At 39.0% G+C, this 18974-nt stretch overlaps 1 protein-coding gene across 1 annotated transcript in view; it reads right to left on the bottom strand.

Annotated features, from left to right (window-relative positions):
• gzf1 (GDNF-inducible zinc finger protein 1) overlaps positions 1–14733 on the bottom strand; it is a 35455-nt gene extending 20722 nt beyond the window's left edge. Inside the window, exons 1-7 of the mRNA XM_028820406.2 lie at positions 14587–14733; positions 12107–13297; positions 8254–9219; positions 6020–6114; positions 4848–5015; positions 4482–4639; positions 2044–2251 (exon numbers count right to left, since the gene is read on the bottom strand). Coding sequence (XP_028676239.2) covers positions 2044–2251; positions 4482–4639; positions 4848–5015; positions 6020–6114; positions 8254–9219; positions 12107–13296 — 2785 coding nt within the window. The 5' untranslated portion in view covers position 13297; positions 14587–14733. The remainder of the gene's footprint in view (positions 1–2043; positions 2252–4481; positions 4640–4847; positions 5016–6019; positions 6115–8253; positions 9220–12106; positions 13298–14586) is intronic.
• Positions 14734–18974: the final 4241 nt, after the last annotated feature.

Below are 18974 nucleotides of genomic sequence, written 5' to 3'. Positions count from 1 at the left end.
GTGTGGGTGTTCACGGCGTGATGGGCTGGCACCCTGTCCAGTGTTTGTTCCTGCCTTGCCGTCCCATGCTAGCTGGGATAGGCTCCAGCAGACCCTGACAACCCAGGTCAGGATTAAGCAGCTTAGAAAATGACAACAGTTCACTGTTTTTAGTGTAGTCAGAGTTGTAGAGTTGGTACACAAAACCATGGTGTCCAACTTCTCTATTTACTGTTGGCTGGAAGCACACAAGTTACAAAGCAGTTCATCTCTGACAACGTGCATCATCAGACTACCTGTTAGCATCCTAACCTGTTAAAGTTTGGGTTTAAAGTGTGTAGTTAGGCTGCTGTGGCCTTTTTATGTCTTTCATTAAAGAAGTTACAAACATGGATTAACATTAAATAAGATACAAAACTTAATTAAAAAAGAGCCTATATTTTAATCAAAAGGCTAGAAGAAAAAAAAGTTTCAAATTAATAAATGTGAAATTGAAAATTAACACATTACAAATTTACATTTAGACAGAGTCGGTACATTTTTACAGACTCTACAGCCCTGTTTTTAGCCATTCTGGTGCGTATTTATTTAAATGTATCTAATGTTATAATATGGACCAGCTCAACCCATGAATCCTTTATTTTATCAAAGGGTAGTATGAGAAGCAGAGTTTAGGGCCATGCTATGCACGATGGTATTGCTGTGTTTGCCAGTTATGTTGAATAAAACGCAGCACCTTTTTTTTTTTTTTTTTTTTTTTTTTAAAAAGGCAAAACAGACAGGCCATGCATTAGGCGTTATTACCAACACTGAAGACTGCTGTGTCAGTTGGGTAAGTTAGGTTATGGGTTTCAATAAATTGATCCATGCCACTTACATTTGTTTTACTTTTTAAAATACGTTCAGGGAATACTTAAATAAATAATTTTTGGGTTTTATTTATTTATACTACTTACCCCATGTACTTTGTAGAGGTGGCTGAAATTTTCGTAGACAAATTACATATTGAAGAAGCAAGTTCAATGAAACCCTGCTGTGACCAGTTCTGGACAATTACAAACAAACAATGTGAAAAATGTCCATTGAGAAGGGAAAAAAAAAAAATTCTCACATCATCCGCGTCACATAATCTACATGTCCATCATCCATTTGTATTGTCAAAATGTGAAAAAATATGCATTTTTTGCTAAATCATCATTAGTTATTTCCTGAAAACTCAGATTTGAATGTCAACAACTAAGATGCGATTCCAACAATACTGCACATTTGAATTGAAGACAGGATTGTTGACCAATGAATGAAGGAGAGGGCCGAATCTCAAATTTTTTCTCCACTACCATAACAGACTATTACGGGGTAAGCAGCGTATAAAACTGTTATTTTTGGGTGGACTATTCCTTTAAGTCCTAAATCAAAAGCAAATTGTTTGCTCTGTGGAATAAAGAATGGCAGATGCCAGTTAGTTTTGTCAGTTTCAACTTATTTAATGGGAAATTGTGATACTTTTTAAATAGGGGATAGGTGCCAATACTGGCTGCGTTACCTTCAAACACGCAGTCAATCTACTGTTGTGGGTTCTGTTGTGTGTTGCCACAGGAAGGGAAGAAGCACGCACCATCTGCTTAATAAACAGCAACACAACACATTTGCAGAAAATTTATTAGAATTTTCTTCAGAACATTTTTGGACATAATGTATACTTGAAATGCTTAGGTAAACAAATGAAAGCATACCATGTACTGGTATAGTTTAAAAAATACAAGTTTTTATGCACAAGTACAAATTAAAATGTAAAGGCAGTTTGAAAAGTATGCAGTAACCGTAATTGGCAGAAGCGGACACAATACCTTCACAATGGCTTCCGTTAGTCTACTGCAGATTGTTGAATCCAAGGTCATATGAACATTGACGCTCCAGTGTAGGATTGCACCATAGTGAGATTTCTGCGGGCAGAGACAGTGAACCCTGCCATCGTAAATGTGCTGTACTGCGTTAGCTTCCTTTCATGGCAGTTACCATGTAATTTTCAAATTGCCTTTACTTTTTGATTTATCCTTATACATTAAGAGGTAGAGTTTGTAGACTGATGTGTCTTTTTCCTTCTGGTCTTCTCTCGTTCTTCATGAGCTTGTTCTAATATGTCTGTAAAGTCATCATTCACAGGACCCGCAAGGCATCCATCTGTTAATGTCTCAATTTTGGACCAGTTGTGGTCTTTCTTTGTGGTAAGATCAATTAGGTAAGTCCTCCAATGTGCCTTCCTGTCATGAATCTAAAACAGAAATATCATGTAGATCAGCTGCAGCAGAAGTGAAAGCAAATATTACAAATAGTTCAATGCCAATTTTTGTGACTGCTTACAGGACACAGCAGAGAAACGTCTTTTATAGAAGTGATCAGTGACCCTGTGATGTTGAGTCTCTGCTTCCTTTTCACATATGCAGAAGGATGAGGCTGGCTCAATGCAGTACAGTATTTTATGTTACCATATCAACTTTTTCCCTGTATTTTTGGGTTTTGTATAGGTAGAACACTATGCACCAATGTTTGCAATAAATAAAAATACATTTTCTTAACCTATAAGCTTATTTGGTCATTAATGTCATGTATACAATGAAATTCTTACATGTGGTAACATGCTACACATAACATGCAGTCCAGCAGATGACGTACTAAAGACATTTGTGCCGCTGCAGAGATTCTTCTATCAAAATGCTGTTTCTCGTTGTAATTCAGGCCTAAAACCTTCAAAAAGGCCCGAATGCGTCAAAAAAAGGCCACATCATATTCACCTTTCATATACTGTAATATTTTATCATAATGCACACTGTTAGATACATACAATCTAAACTACAACTTATTTACACAGTAGAGAAGTTACATAAAATCAACTCTCAATGGTAATTAGATGACTTCTGTATAAACTTGTCTTGGTAGTAGCAAGTTCAGGTTATGGGCGGTTTTTGTGTTTTACTTTGATAACAATAAGAAATGCTACCTTTATATGAACAGTCCACATTCATTCATATGCAGTACTATTTTACTAAAGAAACTGATGAAGACGTACTCACTTGCTTAAAAGGAATACTCCACCAAAAACCAGATGTTACTTACCCCACGTAGTGTGTAAAATTTTATTTTAATATGTTTTCATGCAGAATGAGAGGAAAAAAACGGATATAATGGAATGTAATGATGAACTTGTTTTTCATATTGTTTGCCATTGTACAAACACATTTGTGGGGGAAAAAAGAAAATTCCCACATTACTCGTGTCCACATGCCTGTTATACACTTGTATCAGTTTTTGGCGCACAACCCCCTGTTGCAGCCAGAATATTAGTAAAATCTGTAAATGTACAAAAGAAAAATTTATTGGGAGTCAAAAATCATGAGTTTCTATAAATATGTAAAAGAAAAATAACGGAGTAAAAATCATGAAATGAGAATAAAATATTTACTCTCTTACCGATTGAAGTATTCCTGTTAATACACATTGAGCATAGTGGACCTCAGTTTTATAAGGGACTAAATAAATGATCCATTCATTTTAACTGACATTCTTATAGACAAAAACTTAAAAAAAAGACTCATTTAAATAACAGGAAACATCACGTGAAAACGAAAGTGGTATGCAATAGGTCATCGTAACTCAACCTTCAGCTAACTAAATCACCTAAATACAAACATTGGTGTTACGAATACATCATTTTTTATTTATTTAAATAGTTTATTCCTGTGAAAAAGTTTACTCGATCAAAAATAAAAACCACGACTTTCTTGATATTTTAGTTTATAATTTAAAAACTGAATAAGAATCTGAAAATATAACGACATCACATAAAAGTTCGATAAATTGTGAAAAGAATGATACCAAACATATATGTAGGTTTTAAAATATGCCCAATTTAAAGCGTGACAAAAAAGTCACATTTTTAGGTTTAGGATAATATAGAAGATTAACTTTACTTCTTGAAAATGCTGCCTACATCATTAACAGGAAAATAAGATTCCAATATTTTTGTACTTTTGAATTAAATTCAAAAGCACAGAATTATAGGAATATATTTTCACGTTAATGTCGTCAGCTGGTTTTTCCAAAAGTAACAGTAATATTTTAGCAAAGGAAAAAAAAAAAAAAAAAGCAGGTGTTTTGCATGTTTTGAGCATATGACTGAAAAACAGACCTGTGGACTTTACAACACGAGTAACGGGAGAACTTCTCCCGATACGGATATTTTTCACATCAGTTGCCATGGTACCGCATGGTTTGCCATTACGTTCCATTATAACAGCATTTTTTCCTCTCGTTATGCCGGAGAACACGAGATTAAAAAATTTTTCTTGACCATCAAACTACATGGGGTAAGTGACATATAATTTTTGGGTGTAGATATTCCTGTAATACTGCATTTCTGTCATTACAGTTTGAAGGGTCACAACAGAAACCTAATTACAGTAAAGCAGTCATATAAGTAGAACATTAACGAATTCATCCCATACCGCAACATGTCTTCTTAAAATGGACTTGTCAGTAAACATCCGGTCACAGGCTTTACATTTGTAGGGCTTTTCTCCAGTGTGTATCCTCTGGTGTCGCTTCAGGGCTCCTTGTTGACTGAAAGCCTTTCCACACAATTCACAAAAATATGGCCGTGTATCTATCAATAAAAATAAACACTGGTGAACTTTCCTTTTCAAATCTAGGAAGGTAAAGCATGTTAATGTTAGAAATATAACAGCTTTTCCAGTTTGTGGCTCCTATTTTCTGTGCAGATTTCCTATCGCAAATTAAAATTTCAAATGTTCTGTTTGCACTCATGGTACAAAGCATTATTATTTAGTGCTTACGTTAAGAGTTTGACTTACCAGTATGCATCTTATTGTGCTGCGCTAGAGAGGCCCGCAGGCCAAAGGCTTTTCCACACACTTTGCATTTATATGGTTTTGCTCCCATATGGCATCGTTTATGACACTTCAGGTATTCCTTGGTTGCAAATCTCTTTTCACAAAAGTCGCACCTGTATGGCCGTTCACCTAAAAATATACATAGACAGACACTTAGCTTTATGTAAAGGTACTTTTCCTTTCTGGGTAAACACCACAGGGTGCAAACAGCTTTATAAAAACATTTTTAAATAATAAAATAAAATGTCTACTTTTGCCTTAAGCATTAACAGTTTATTTATGCTTTAAAAACAATGCAATTTATTTAAAAATTCCACTTGTTAGCTACATTTTCTGTCCATTAAGTTTTGTAAGCTGTGGTTAGAATTAGAAAGTTACAAGCCACAATAACGTGATCTCAATCTTTCTATATACTTGGATATCAGAAAGACCCAACCACATACTGGCGTTTACATTGTCCACGGTTGGCCATCTCAGATCCTAGATGGCTGCAGATTTTCATTCCAAGTATTTTATTAATTAGTGGCCAAGTTCTGATACTAATTCACATTGTTTGCCTCAACTTTAATTGATTTGCTTTTTAAAATTCCAAAAGAAGTGTGCCAAAAAATGACCAGGTAAACCGTGTCCATCATACAATATCTGAAAATAACGAAAGGTGAAGGCCTGAGAAATACCAGTCTACTCTGATCCACCAAACATTCTGACAATCCCCTCAAAATTGACAATCAACAGCTTTTGAAATGTCTGCTGTGGCAGAATGATGGCACCAATAAGCCATGAAATTAAAAAACAGATTTAATTTAAGTAAAGAATCAGCTTCTAATTAAGAAACGCATTGAATGGAAATTGGTTTAAGGCAGAGTTTAAGGCCCTGACTTAGTTGGTGTTCAATTGGCTCATTTTGCCTCTTGTATTTGTTTGGCTGCTACAGTATTAAAGGAAAAAAAGAAACCGGGTTAGAGTCTCAAAATGCAAGTCAATTAAAATGAAGCCAATTAACAGCAGAAACAGGTCTCTAATTAGGAAAGGGGCAGGCAAGAAGGAAAACCTGCCACCACTGCAGCCCTCCATGAATGGCGTTGGACAACCCCGATGTAGTCAGCGGCACAAATACAACTGCATGCTGGTACCTGTATGCGTTCTTCTATGGCTGTCCAGTTTGCTTTTGTTAGAAAAGCATGCACCACACACTTCACAGATATATGGCTTCTCACCAGTGTGGGACCTGTGGGCGAGATAAGAAACGACATTAAATTGTATGTCACATGGACTGAAAAGACGACAATCTCAGGGTTTCATTTTAAAGGAGTGAGTGATAGGGCGCATCTCACACCCCCCAAATGCAGACCCCAGCTTCTTCAAACAAGCATTTCACCTAGAAAGACTTACATTTCTTCAACTGCCTCCAAAATAGTTATTCCTTCTCTCAATCATACCTCTCTCCTTTCCATTCTCATTCATAAGAACTTTTTCCTTAAGTGGTGTAGCAGTATTTTAGCAAAAATACATGTGCTTGGAGTGCTATGATCACACAATTGGACGACCCAACATGTAGATTATGCAACAAGACATTTTTTCTTGGATGTTTTTGATATTAATTGCTGTTGTCCGGCTCGCCTGTCAAAAACATTTGTTACCTCCATTCTGCATTAAAATTTGAGATTAATTTTTCTCAGTGATCACTACAAATTACACCAGGTAAGTATGGGTGGTGTTTGTCGGGAGTTTCTAAAATAGTTCCAAATACAGCCACTAGAAAGTTTTGCTCATTATATAAAAAAAAAATTCCACAGACTAATTGACTTCACTTTCAAAGTTTTAGTGAAATTTAAAAGGCAAAAAATTGATTACACAAACAAAGGGAAAAAAAAGTTACTATGAGGTTTCATTTAAAGCTTAGTTACATCTCTTTAAGTTTCTGTACGTCGTCACATACACGGTGACCTATGTTCAAAACTGTATGTCTTTCAACCTTTCATCAAACCATCTAATAATCGGAGATCATTCTGCTGTCACACCAGAAATACAGCAGCAGACCCGAACGAATATTCGATTATATGTTAGCTTATAGGGGATGTCTATGTAGATAGGTGAATCTCACATTCTATTCAAATTAAGCACACACTGGTTTACAATTAACTTTCTAAGATTGGCTCTTGCAGGTGGAGCATGCCTTTAATGAATGAAAAGCACAAACTCATGCCATGTCATTTTCTAACCTGCTTAATCCCGACCTCAGACTATGAGCTGGAGCCCACCCCAGCTGGGAACAAATCCTGGACAGGGAGCCCCTGCTTGCTGATGTATTGTTTGACTGCTGTATGGGTTATGCAATTTTTTACCACACTATTGTGGCAAGACAGCAACACCACAGATATTAAGAAATTCTAAAAAAAAAAAAAATGAACACTTTTCCTACAACACTGAGAAAGCTAATTGAAGCAGTAGCCCCTCGTCATCCTTCTTTCAGTGCCATGTTTTAAATGTGCATGTCCACTTGAAAACAGCACTGCACTAGAACAAAAAAAAAAACAGTCTTTTCCTCAGATACACAGTTTCCCTCTAAAGAGATCGGCTTTCCTGCTGCTATTAAACAGAACTGGAATTCATCAACTGACCACTCTTTGCTACACACCATTACTTTTCAGAAGGCAAAGCATCCATACTACTACAGTTTAGCTTAAAAATGCAGACAGACATTCACCTCATAAGTTAATTTTTTGCCCACACGACTCTGGTGTTTAACAGATACTTTTGAAAATGCCGCCCAGAACCAGATACTTCTGGAAACACAGCCTCAACACTGTAATGTAGATTGGCAAAAACACAGACTCGCACGGCGATTGGTCTGAGCTTATAACATTGCCCTTCCCTAAACAGATCTTGCTCATTACAACGTCTCATTCCCTAATTGGTCACCCTTTTCGTAGCAGACAGAGAAGAGCTGCTTTCCACAGTGCTTGTCGTTTTGCTTACTCACGTGCATCTTAATTGCATTTTGTACTGTTTGAATGCTGCATATATGCACAAAAAGCAAGTACTACAATTTACCAGTCTCTACAGTTTTATGATAAATCCCATGGCCGGCGGCATTACTACCGCTTCCAGGATTTTCTCCCACATATGTGCACGTACCTAGTTTGTAGATGAACATCTATCTCATCGTTTTAGTGTTGATGGATATGCTTTCATAAACGATATTAAAACAGTAGTATGGTTAGGGACCGCTTTAGTTGGGGGAATAGTCTAACTTCTGCTCACTCATGCAAAGTTGCTGTTGTTGCCCAAACTAGAAAGAGTATAAAACACCATGTTTAAAACAACAAAGTAATTCATTATTTTGCGAGTGGAAACAATACCTGACCTTATGTGAATCTTGAGCTGAGATGGCTGAGCAAACCTGCCATCGCATACAGGGCATTTGTACGGCTTTTCTCCCGTGTGGGTCCTCATATGAAACACCAGTGCAGTCCTGGAACTTAAAATCTTACCACATACAGAGCACAGTGGTCTCTTGACTTGGCCCTCATGCTTGCGAAGGTAGTGAGAATGAGCATCTCGTTTGCGTTTAAAGGTTGCACTGCAGAGTATGCAAGCAAACTGCCGGTCGTCTGTGTGGACACAAGCTTGATGTTCCTTCCACGTGCTGCAGCTTGCAAACGTTTTACCACAGGTGTCACATTTATACACGATTTCTGGTACAGACTGGTGGGTCTCTTTGTAGTGAGAGACAAATTTCTTTCGGGAAGAGAATTGTCCTTCACATTTGTCACAAGTAATTACGTTGGTATCATTCTTCGAACTAAAGCACTCCGATGCAACACTTTTATTTTTTTCAACATTTACAGAATCTGTATCCGAGTCGCTGCTATTTCCAGCGTCTTCATCAGATGCACTTCCCAAGTCATCCTGTTTGCTATGTTGGTTGTCCTGACTGTTATTCTCCGCTCGCTGCGTTTCAGTCCACTCCAAGCCGTTCTTCAGATTTGACTTTTTTTCACTGGCCTCCTCTCTTTCCTTTTCTAACTGTTCTATCCTTACTTGTTTCTCCAGTATACCAAGAAAGGTCTCTGGCTCACTTTCCATCTTTGAATTCTTGAGTGAATCTGGGCCCTTCTCCTCGGAGGTACTTGTTAGGTTTTCAAAAAGAACACTGTTCTGTTTATCACTACTGTAGATATTCACATTTAACATTTCGGCATCTGTGTGTTTTGAGGAATTAACACCCCCTCCTGCATCATCATTCATTTGAATAGATTCTTCATTTGGAATAGCCAGCTTCCAGTATACAGGCTTTGCCATTTTATCTTTTCCAGAATGATGTATTTTTCTGTTGGGACAGAAGGAAAACAAATCATTTAAATCAAAATTGTATTTTGTCAAGACAGTAACCTCTATAAAAGCATGATCTCTCCTCCAAACCCCCCATTATGTACTGCTTTTGTTTCTCAAGCCTAGTTTAGCACATGAATACTTTTCACCTAACACCAGACAGACAGATAAGCAGATACTTATTTGTCCCGGGGAAAATGTTAATTTTTGTTTTTTTCTGTAAAAAGCTACAAGTAACAACACTTCCCTCAAACATAATAATGAAAGAAAAAAAAAAAAAAAAACAAACAAATCGCTTTGCTAAAGATAAAAAGTGTGGTCTTAAATCCTGCCTTCATGCCGTAATCCCGACTATTACAACAATAATAAACGGATCCCTTGACACTGGCTCCGTGCCACTCACTTTTAAAATTGCTTCTGTAACCCCAATGTTAAAAACGTCTGGCCTTGATACAGACAATCTTAATTTTCGGCCTATTTCCCCACTTACCTTTTCTGTCAAAAGTTCTTGAGCGTGTTGTAGCTTCCCAACTCACCAACTACTTAACCTCTAATAATTTGATGAACCCTTTCAGTCTGGTTTCAGGGTGCAGCACAGCTGTGATACTGCTCTGCTACGGGTAACCAATGATTTGCTTATGGCAGCAGACACTGGACAAACCAGCACCTACTAGACCACAGTGCAGCATTTGACACTTGGGTCAGACATGACATTCTACTGTCCAGAATGGAGAACATGCTGGGTATCTCTGGCACTGCCCTCCAGTGGTTCAAGTCCTATCTGACTGATAAGGCAAGAGTTTGTTAGTCTTGGCAACAGCAGATCCAGCTCAGCGCCAGTCACACAAGGAATTCCTCAGGGCTCTGTTCTCGGCCCTCTGCTCTTCTGTATTTATATGCTTCCCCCTTGGCCATATTATTCATAGCTTTGGACTGGGTTATCATTTTTATGCAAACGATACTCAACTTTATTTCAATGTTAAAAGTGGAACTTCATCAGAGCTTTCTCAGCTCACAACCTGCCTCAGTGAAATAAATACCTGGATGGAGCAGAACTCTTTAAAATTAAACTCCAACAAAACTGAACTCCTGCAAATTGGGACTAAAGTGCAACTTAATAAAATGAGCTCCTTCCCAGTCCATGTTGGCGGTGATCTCATCAGACCTGCCTCCACTGCAAAGAATCTTGGTGTCATTTTCCATTCTTCCCTTTCTTATTCCACTGACATAAATCACAATAAGAAACTTTACTTTCACCTCCATAACATATCCCGCGTTTGCTCCTTCCTCTCCTTTTCTAATGCTGAGAAACTTCTCCCTGTTTTTATCACTTCCCGCATCGATTATTGTAACTCGCTGCTGGCAGGTGCCCCTTCTAATCTTATATCCCAGCTCCAGCTTATTCAAAACTTGGCTGCAGGAGTCCTCACCCGAACCAGCAGCAGCGAGCACATCACACCATCCTGCTTCACCTTCACTGGCTCCCTGTGTCTAACAGAATCGAATATAAAATCCTACTAACAACCTATAAAGCCTTAAACGACCTTGCGCCAAACTACATCACTGACCTTCTCCATCACTCTGTGGCTGTCCACCCACTAAGGTCCTCTGATTCTGGCAATCTTGTTGTGCCCCACACTAATCTAGACTCCAAGGGTGACAGGGCCTTCGGCTGTATAGCGCCCAGACTCTGGAATGACCTATCGAAATTAATCTGGTCAGCTGACTCCATGAATTCTTTTAAAAAACTCAAAACTCATCTGTTCAGGAAGGCTTTTAGCTCTACTTGACTTTATTACCCTTCTTTCAGTTTACTTCTCTGTCAAAATGTTCATGTAACCTGTATGTGTGTGTGCTAGACCATCAATTATGTTGTCTGCTAGGTTTTTCTCTGAATTTACTATCTTACTCTATTTTTCTGGTTTAGTAAAATGCTATATACTGTTTACCCTGCCGTTCTTTCTTAAACTCTGTAAAGTGCCCCAAGCATGGGAAAGGCACTATATAAATAAAATTTATTATTACACTGGCACATTTATTCACTTGCTTCCCTAGAGTGGAGGAGGAACACAAAGAGGACAACAGATGTCTTTCCCAATGCAAGTTTGGAAACTGATCCTTCCGGCTGCCCGGGCATATAAAACCTGGCACTTTTCTAAGAGACCCCTTTGCTATTTTGCAACATGGTAGTTTACAGTTACTCTTTTAGCAACGACACATGCTTTCCTTTTTGTCTTTTGGACACTTATTTAATGAGGCATCCCTTGGGACCGCAACAATCATTTGACTGTCATCTTTTTCTGTTTAAAAAAGTGCACACTAAAAGCTGTATTTTGTATGCGAGTGGTCCATATTGGCAATTCTGGTGCGCGTTTATTGCTATCTACATATTCAATGGATTAATTTCTGTTGATCTATGCTATATTGTGCTTGGGAATATACACACAAGGTACAAACTGGTAAACTATCTCACTGATGACACAGAGATAGAGATATAGATACTTTATTAATCCCAAGGGGAAATTAAATCCTTTTATCTATGTGTAACTGATGTGAAACAAAAAAAGGACAATTTTGTTGAATGAAGAACTAACCATTCAAACCTACCAAAACCCTGCAGAAAAAAAAAAAAAAAATACAACATACAATCACAGGTTTTTAGTAGTAGCCACAGCTTTGTCTTTTTCTGTTCAGCCACTCAATTATTTGATTGTCTCAATTCACAACAGCAGAGGTGCCCAAGTTTTCAATTTAACGGTTATATTTATAAAAAAAAAAAAAAAAAAAAAAAAAGCTAAATACAGTACCCAAAATGCCTTACTTACTCACGAGCCTTTAAACAGAAACTTGACAGGGAAATTAATTGTATGTCGGCAATCACATACCTCACATGGCTGTTGAAGGAAGACTTCTGTGCAAACCTAGCCGAGCAATCCGAACACTGGTAAGGCTTTTCTCCTGTATGTACTCGGATGTGAACAGTGAGACCGCCTTTTGAACTTATGCTCTTGTTGCAGTAGGGACAGCACTGAGGGGACGACTTCTTTTCGTGTACCCGTTTAACATGGACCCTGATGTCCTTTTGCCGTTTAAACGTTTTATCACAGATTATGCAAGTAAAACGTCTTTCGTCACTGTGGACTCCAAACCTGTGTTGCTGCAGGTTTTTGTGAGTGGAGAAGAGCTGGCTGCACATATCACAGCCGTGTTTGACAAGCACGTTAATGTCGTGCTCTTTGATCATGTGTGCCCGATATGTCCTTATGGTATAAAGATTCTTGCTGCACCTATTACATGTGTAAATTACCTGTGGGCAATTTTGTTTTTTTCTAAGAGATTCTTTAATTTTACTACCATCCTCGTCACCTTTTTTCCTCAACTCAGGATTCAGTCTCTGAACAAGGATGAACGTTTTCCCCAAATCTATAAAGTCTGTCAAACTGTCTTTATTTTGGGGAATATCACGCATGTCACCAAACACATTAACCGTCTCCTGCCCCTGCTGTAACAATGTCTGTTCTTGCTGAACTGGAGTGCTAGCCGCATTGTTTTTCTCCCTGACGGACCTTTCACTTTCCAGAGTGCCATCACAATGTATTGGTGTTATTTGGGACCTGTCCGAGTATTCAGTGCTATTGCTGCTGCTCTCATCCACGGTCATTTGTGGAGATGCTGCACTTGTTTCTGATGAACTAGCCTTGCAAACGTTCAATAGATCTCTACAGTCCAGCTTCTCCGCTATTTCCGTTAAGCGCTTCACCTTTTCAGGCTCCACATGTACTTTTGCTGTATATGCAAACTCAAGAAACATGGAGAGGTCTTCAGTATGAATGTCCTGCAAAGTAACGATGGGTGTTTTGGAAGCAGACATCTCTTCTTTGGTTAAAAGTTTCCGGAAAAAATCGCTGCAAGCCGCCAAAATGATCTTATGTGCTTTAAACTCTTCCTGTAGCCCCTGCTGCTCAACTTGCACAGCGATGTCACACAGGTAGCCAAACTGGTAGAAGGAATAAAGGGTTTTCATAATATTGGATGCAGCTTCCTTGGACTCCATCTTGACCTTAGTAGTTTCCATCCTAATTAAAAAAAAAAAAAACAGCAAAAGCCATAAAAAACATTTTCTGTGGTTATAATTTCTACATTCATAAGCAAACAACAAAAAACAAAATTGAATAAAGGGAAAGTATACGGCTTGGCAATACTTTGGTTTTAGCAAGCAAGAGAGTAAACAGTTAAATCTACACTCCGACGTAAAAGCATTGCAACTTGTTTCATCACCTAAAATTACGGCAATGTTGTTTAATACAAAGGGTGTACAGACCCCTAAACAAACAAAAGAAATACAGAAAATGGCTGGAGTGCTTCATCTTCAACACAAGCATTTGCGAACGCTGCTTTTTATGGAAAAACGTTAACGTTATTCAAAGTTATTGTCTGTTTTTACCTGCATTTTTATTACTCTTTAATTTAATATTGTTTTTTTTATCAGTATACTGCTGCTGGAGTATGTGAATTTCTCCTTGGGATTAATAAAGTATCTATCTGTTGGCTCGTTTCACATCTCGTGTTTGTTTGGCTGTCATTTAAAGAAAGAAAATAATTTACAGGACTGAACCTTTAAAAACCAGTCTATTAAAATGAAAGGAAAAGGAGTTAATTAGCAGTGAAAGGCACTGGTCACCGATTAGGAAAAGGTTTAGAATGAAAACCGGCAGCCACTGTAGCCCTCCTGCTCTAGTTTGTTGGCGCACAACATGGGCCTCGCCGTATGTGAAAGTGCGGCGAGGGCTGCAGCTTAATTAATTGTTTTTCACATTCTTAAATTTAGTAAATTGCATCGTCGGACGAATACGGCGAACTGCTGCATATCCGTATTACAGCTTGCCTGAAGAGGGGGCCCGGGGTGCCTCGAAAGCTTGCATATTGTAATCTTTTCAGCTTGCCAATCTTAGCTATCATTTTGCTTGACTCCTCATTGCATCCATAATGGCCAACACGGTTACAACACCTTAGTACTCCAATACTTCAGAAAATACCTTCCGCAAGCATATGAAAGCGCCAATGCTGAACAACCAGGAGTAAGGCAGGACAGGGTGGTTAATTTATTAATTCATAATTTCCAGATATTAAAAATAGCAATCATTTCTCTTTTAAGGGTTGGAAAGCTGCCGCAGACGAATCATTTTAACGGTATGTTGCCATGCTGGGCTTTGCGTCTCAGTGCCGATTAAGTGAATGAAATAATAAAGCAAAAATCTGTTCCGTTTTATTAATCTACAACAAAAAACGTCACAGTAATGTAGATAAACTAAAAAATAATCCTCTACACAGCAAACGAAACAATGGCAGAAGCCGGTGCTCTTACCTGTAAAGCTCGTGCGGGTCTCGGTACAGAAATCAACTCCGCGCACGCCGCACTCAATCGGACTAACACAACACCGCGAGAAGCCAGAAGCGGCGCGTCTTTACACTCCCACAAGCGCGCCTGTTACACGGGGTCACGGTGAATACTTCCGGAGTGAGACATGCGCGCCTGCGCACTGCGAGCATCGCAGGTTGTCTGTCGACAATGGCGTTATTAATGGTCAATTGAGCATATCTTCCAGCAATAATTAAAAATAGCCAGACTTCATAGTACATTTATAATTAAACAGCAATTCCAGGTGTAAGCGTAATATCAACACATCCAAAGTACAAGGATCTAATTAAATTGCAAGATACAGTAACGTCTTTGTGTGGCACAATACTAGCGCAGCTGCCTTTAAACAAAGTTATCTTATCCCATCCTTCCATTCATAAAGCCTGCGTGCACACAAAAGAGGCTCGAAGTGTGCGGACCAGTGGCGTAGCTCGAGTTCGCGCCACTCGGGGCGGGGCGGGGCGGGGCTTCAATTTGCCGCCCTCCAACGTATCTGAATATGTTAACCTATTTAAATAGAAAATTAAAATAACGTATAGAGAAAAATCAAGATACATTTTGCATAGATTTATTTATATATAGAGAAGCAGCAATATTTTTTTCACATATAATTATTTATAGGGGCGGCACGGTGGGTAGCGCTGCTGCCTCGCAGTTGGGAGATCTGGGGACCTGGGTTCGATTCCCGGGTCCTCCCTGCGTGGAGTTTGCATGTTCTCCCCGTGTCTGCGTGGGTTTCCTCCGGGCGCTCCGGTTTCCTCCCACAGTCCAAAGACATGCAGGTTAGGTGGACTGGCGATTCTAAATTGGCCCTAGTGTGTGCTTGGTGTGTTTGTGTGTGTCCTGCGGTGGGTTGGCACCCTGCCCGGGATTGTTTCCTGCCTTGTGCCCTGTGTTGGCTGGGATTGGGTCCAGCAGACCCCCGTGACCCTGTGTTCGGATTCAGCGGGTTGGAAAATGGATGGATGGATAATTATTTATAAGCATCAACTAGACAAGAATATAGTACAGACGCACTGATAAGTCGTGTTCTGATTATTAGTTTAATATAATTACGCTGCGAAAACCAGAACCGGTGTAGTGTACAAGTGATAGGTGGGGATGAGCAAGAACGCATTCGGATTGTTAAAGAAACGAAATTATACACTGTGAATTAGTTGTTTATCTTCCTAGAAATTATTATCGGTGTAATGAATTTGTGAATTTTTAATAAAGATTAAGAGAAAAGCCAAGCAAAATGACACCTTTTATTGACTAACTAGAAAGATTACAATATGCAAGCTTTCGAGGCAACTCAGGCCCCTTCTTCAGGCAAGATGTAATACAGAAACTGAAGTTTCCTATGTTTATATACACACTCTAGGACAAGAAACAACATTGGTAAATATTTAAATGAGAGATTTTGTATGTAAAAAATTAATAGATTCATTCAGGCTAGGGTTAATTTAGCAAGAGAGAAAAGAACAATGTATTGTCAAGATCTCTGGATAAGATAACTGTCCAACAAAGTCTTTTGAAGTTTGTAATGAGTTTTTTCAAATCAATGTGGGCCTGTAGACAGGTTGTCTGTCATTCTGAGAGATGTAAACAATCCTCATATCTGGCCATAAAACTCTTGTCTTTATTCAATCCATGTTGTAAAGTATTAAATTTTAGCATGAGTTTAACTTCCCATTCTTTTCTCTCTTGCTGTGTTTTGAAGTTGCCCATAAGCACTGTGACCTTAAAGTCCTTCTCACAGTGTCCATGGCTGTTGAAGTGGGCCGCCACAGGAACATCTGTGTTGCCATGTTTAATGTGGAACCTGTGTAAGTTCATTCTCTGGCGGAGTGTTTGTCCAGTTTCTCCCACATAGAGTGCAGTGTCAGGACATTTCATGCAGAAAATTAGGTAGACTACATTAGATGATCTGCAGGAAAATGATCCCTTGATGTGATGTTCAAGTCGGCAGTGTGGTATAACTATACGGTCTGTATCATAGATGTGGGCACATGTTTTGCATCTTTTCTGTAGGCATGGAGATGTGCCATTTTCTGTTGGTTCACTTAGGGAGCCTCGGACAATTAATTGTTGGAGGTTTGGTGGTTGTCTGTATGCCAGGAGGGGAGGTTCAGGAAATACATTTTTCAGTGTTTGGTCATTGTTTAGTATTGGCTGAAGTTCTTTTATAATTTTTCGAAGTGTTTCAAGATGTGGGTTGTAGGTGACAACAAGGGGGATGCGATCCTTGTTGTCTTTGTTTTTATATTCCAGAAGGTTGTCTCTGGGTATGGCAGTAGCTCTTCTTATTTGAGTGTCTGTTGTTTTTGTGGTGTAACCTTGTTTGATGAAATCTTGTCTGAGCTCCTGCAGTTGTTGATCCCGGTCTGTCGGGTCTGAGCAAATACGATTGTACCGTATTGCTTGGCTGAAAATAATGGAGCGCCTTATATGCTTGGGGTGGAAGCTATCATTTTTCAGGTAGGTCCGTCTGTCTGTCGGTTTGTGAAAAATAGAAGTTACAAGGGTGTTGTCTTTCAGTTGAACGGTGGTGTCAAGGAAGCTGACTTCTGTTTTTGAGTAATTCAGCTTCAGCTTTATGTTGGGGTGAAAACAATTATATTCATTATGAAAATGGAGGAGGTCCTTTTCACTGGCAGTCCAGATTATGAAGATGTCATCTATGTAACGGAGATACAACATTGGTTTTACGATGCACATTGACATGAAATCTTCCTCCAATTTTGCCATAAAAAGATTTGCATAGTGAGGTGCAAACCGACATCCCATTGCAGTCCCCATTTGTTGTAAGTAGCAATCCTGTCCAAAAGAGAATAGATTATGTGTCAGAGTGAATTTTATCATTTCTATTACTGACTTTGTGGGTAAATCATGTTGTTTGAGGTACATTTCACATGCCAATATGCCATCATCATGGGGGATATTAGTGTAAAGTGCCTCAACATCCATTGTGGCCAGTAAGGTTCCCTCAGGTAAGGGGCCTAAAGCAGACAGTTTTTTTAAGAAGTCAGTGGTGTCCTGGATGTAGCTGGTTGTGTTACGGGTGAGGGGTTTAAGGATCTGCTCCACCCAACCTGAAACATTTTCTGTAAGGGAGCCAATTCCTGAGATTATAGGCCTTCCTGGGTTCCCTTCTTTGTGGATTTTAGGAAGCATGTAGAAGTAACCCATTTTGGGGTTCTCAGGAATTAAACTGTTTACATGATCCCTGATGTCAAGAGGAAAGCTACTTACTATTTTTTTTAGTTCCTTTTTGTAGAGATCTGTTGGGTCTTCTTGCAGTTTGTGATAATGCATAGTATTGGACAATTGTCTTTGTGCCTCCTGTATGTAATCTGATGTGTTCATGATGACTAAAGCACCCCCTTTGTCTGCTGGTTTGATAATGATTTCTGTATTTTCCCTTAGTGAATGTATGGCTCTCCGCTCATCCCTAGTAATGTTTTCTATCCGATTTTGTTGCCTGTTTAAGATTCCTGTTTTCACTCTCTGTCGGAAGCAGTCTATATAATTATCCAGGGTAGAGTTTCTGCCAGCTTCTGGTGTCCATGTGGATTTATTGGTGGGGTTGTTGTAACTGCTTGTTGTTGTTTCCTGTGTGTTACTGTTTTCTTTCTTGTGGAAAAATTCTTTTAGTCTGAGTTTTCTGAAGAATTCTTCCATATCACTGCAGAGTCTGATGTTGTCAATGGGCTTTGCAGGACAATATGAGAGTCCCTTTGTAAGTATCGACATCTCTGCTTCATTTGGTGTGTATGAGGAGAGATTAACAATGCAGGTCTGTTGCTCTTTGTTTTTTGCTATTAAGTGTCCAGCTTTCTCTCGTAGTCTATGCAGCTTTTTCTTTTTGTTAACAATAAGGAGTTTCTGGAGTCTTTTGTAATAGCAATGGAGCTCCTTTACCATCTCCTGCCTGTCATTTCCAAGGAGCAGGATGAGGTCTTGGATCTCTCTTTGCGTGTTCTTCTTGATGTTGTAGAAAATTTGGATTAAGTGGTTTCTTATCCTTGCAGATGTCCTAAAACAAAGTTGCTCTGCAAACCGAGTATTATAAGTGTGATTGGTTGGATTCCTTATCATGATGCCTTTCGGGATAAGATTTTCCTTTTTGCATTTAGTTAAGAAGAAGATGTCGCTGTCCATGTGTGCCAGTTTCTTCCACCGGGTCTTCAGTTCCATGTAGTAGCGGTACATTTCGGTGTCTTGTATATCTGTAGTACTAGACAAACTGGACAAACACTCCGCCAGAGAATGAACTTACACAGGTTCCACATTAAACATGGCAACACAGATGTTCCTGTGGCGGCCCACTTCAACAGCCATGGACACTGTGA

Source organism: Erpetoichthys calabaricus, chromosome 15, assembly GCF_900747795.2.
Source record: "Erpetoichthys calabaricus chromosome 15, fErpCal1.3, whole genome shotgun sequence".
In the NCBI taxonomy this organism is placed as follows: domain Eukaryota; kingdom Metazoa; phylum Chordata; class Cladistia; order Polypteriformes; family Polypteridae; genus Erpetoichthys; species Erpetoichthys calabaricus.
Note: the sequence above shows the minus strand (reverse complement) of the source record. Positions and strands in the feature narration are given on the sequence as shown.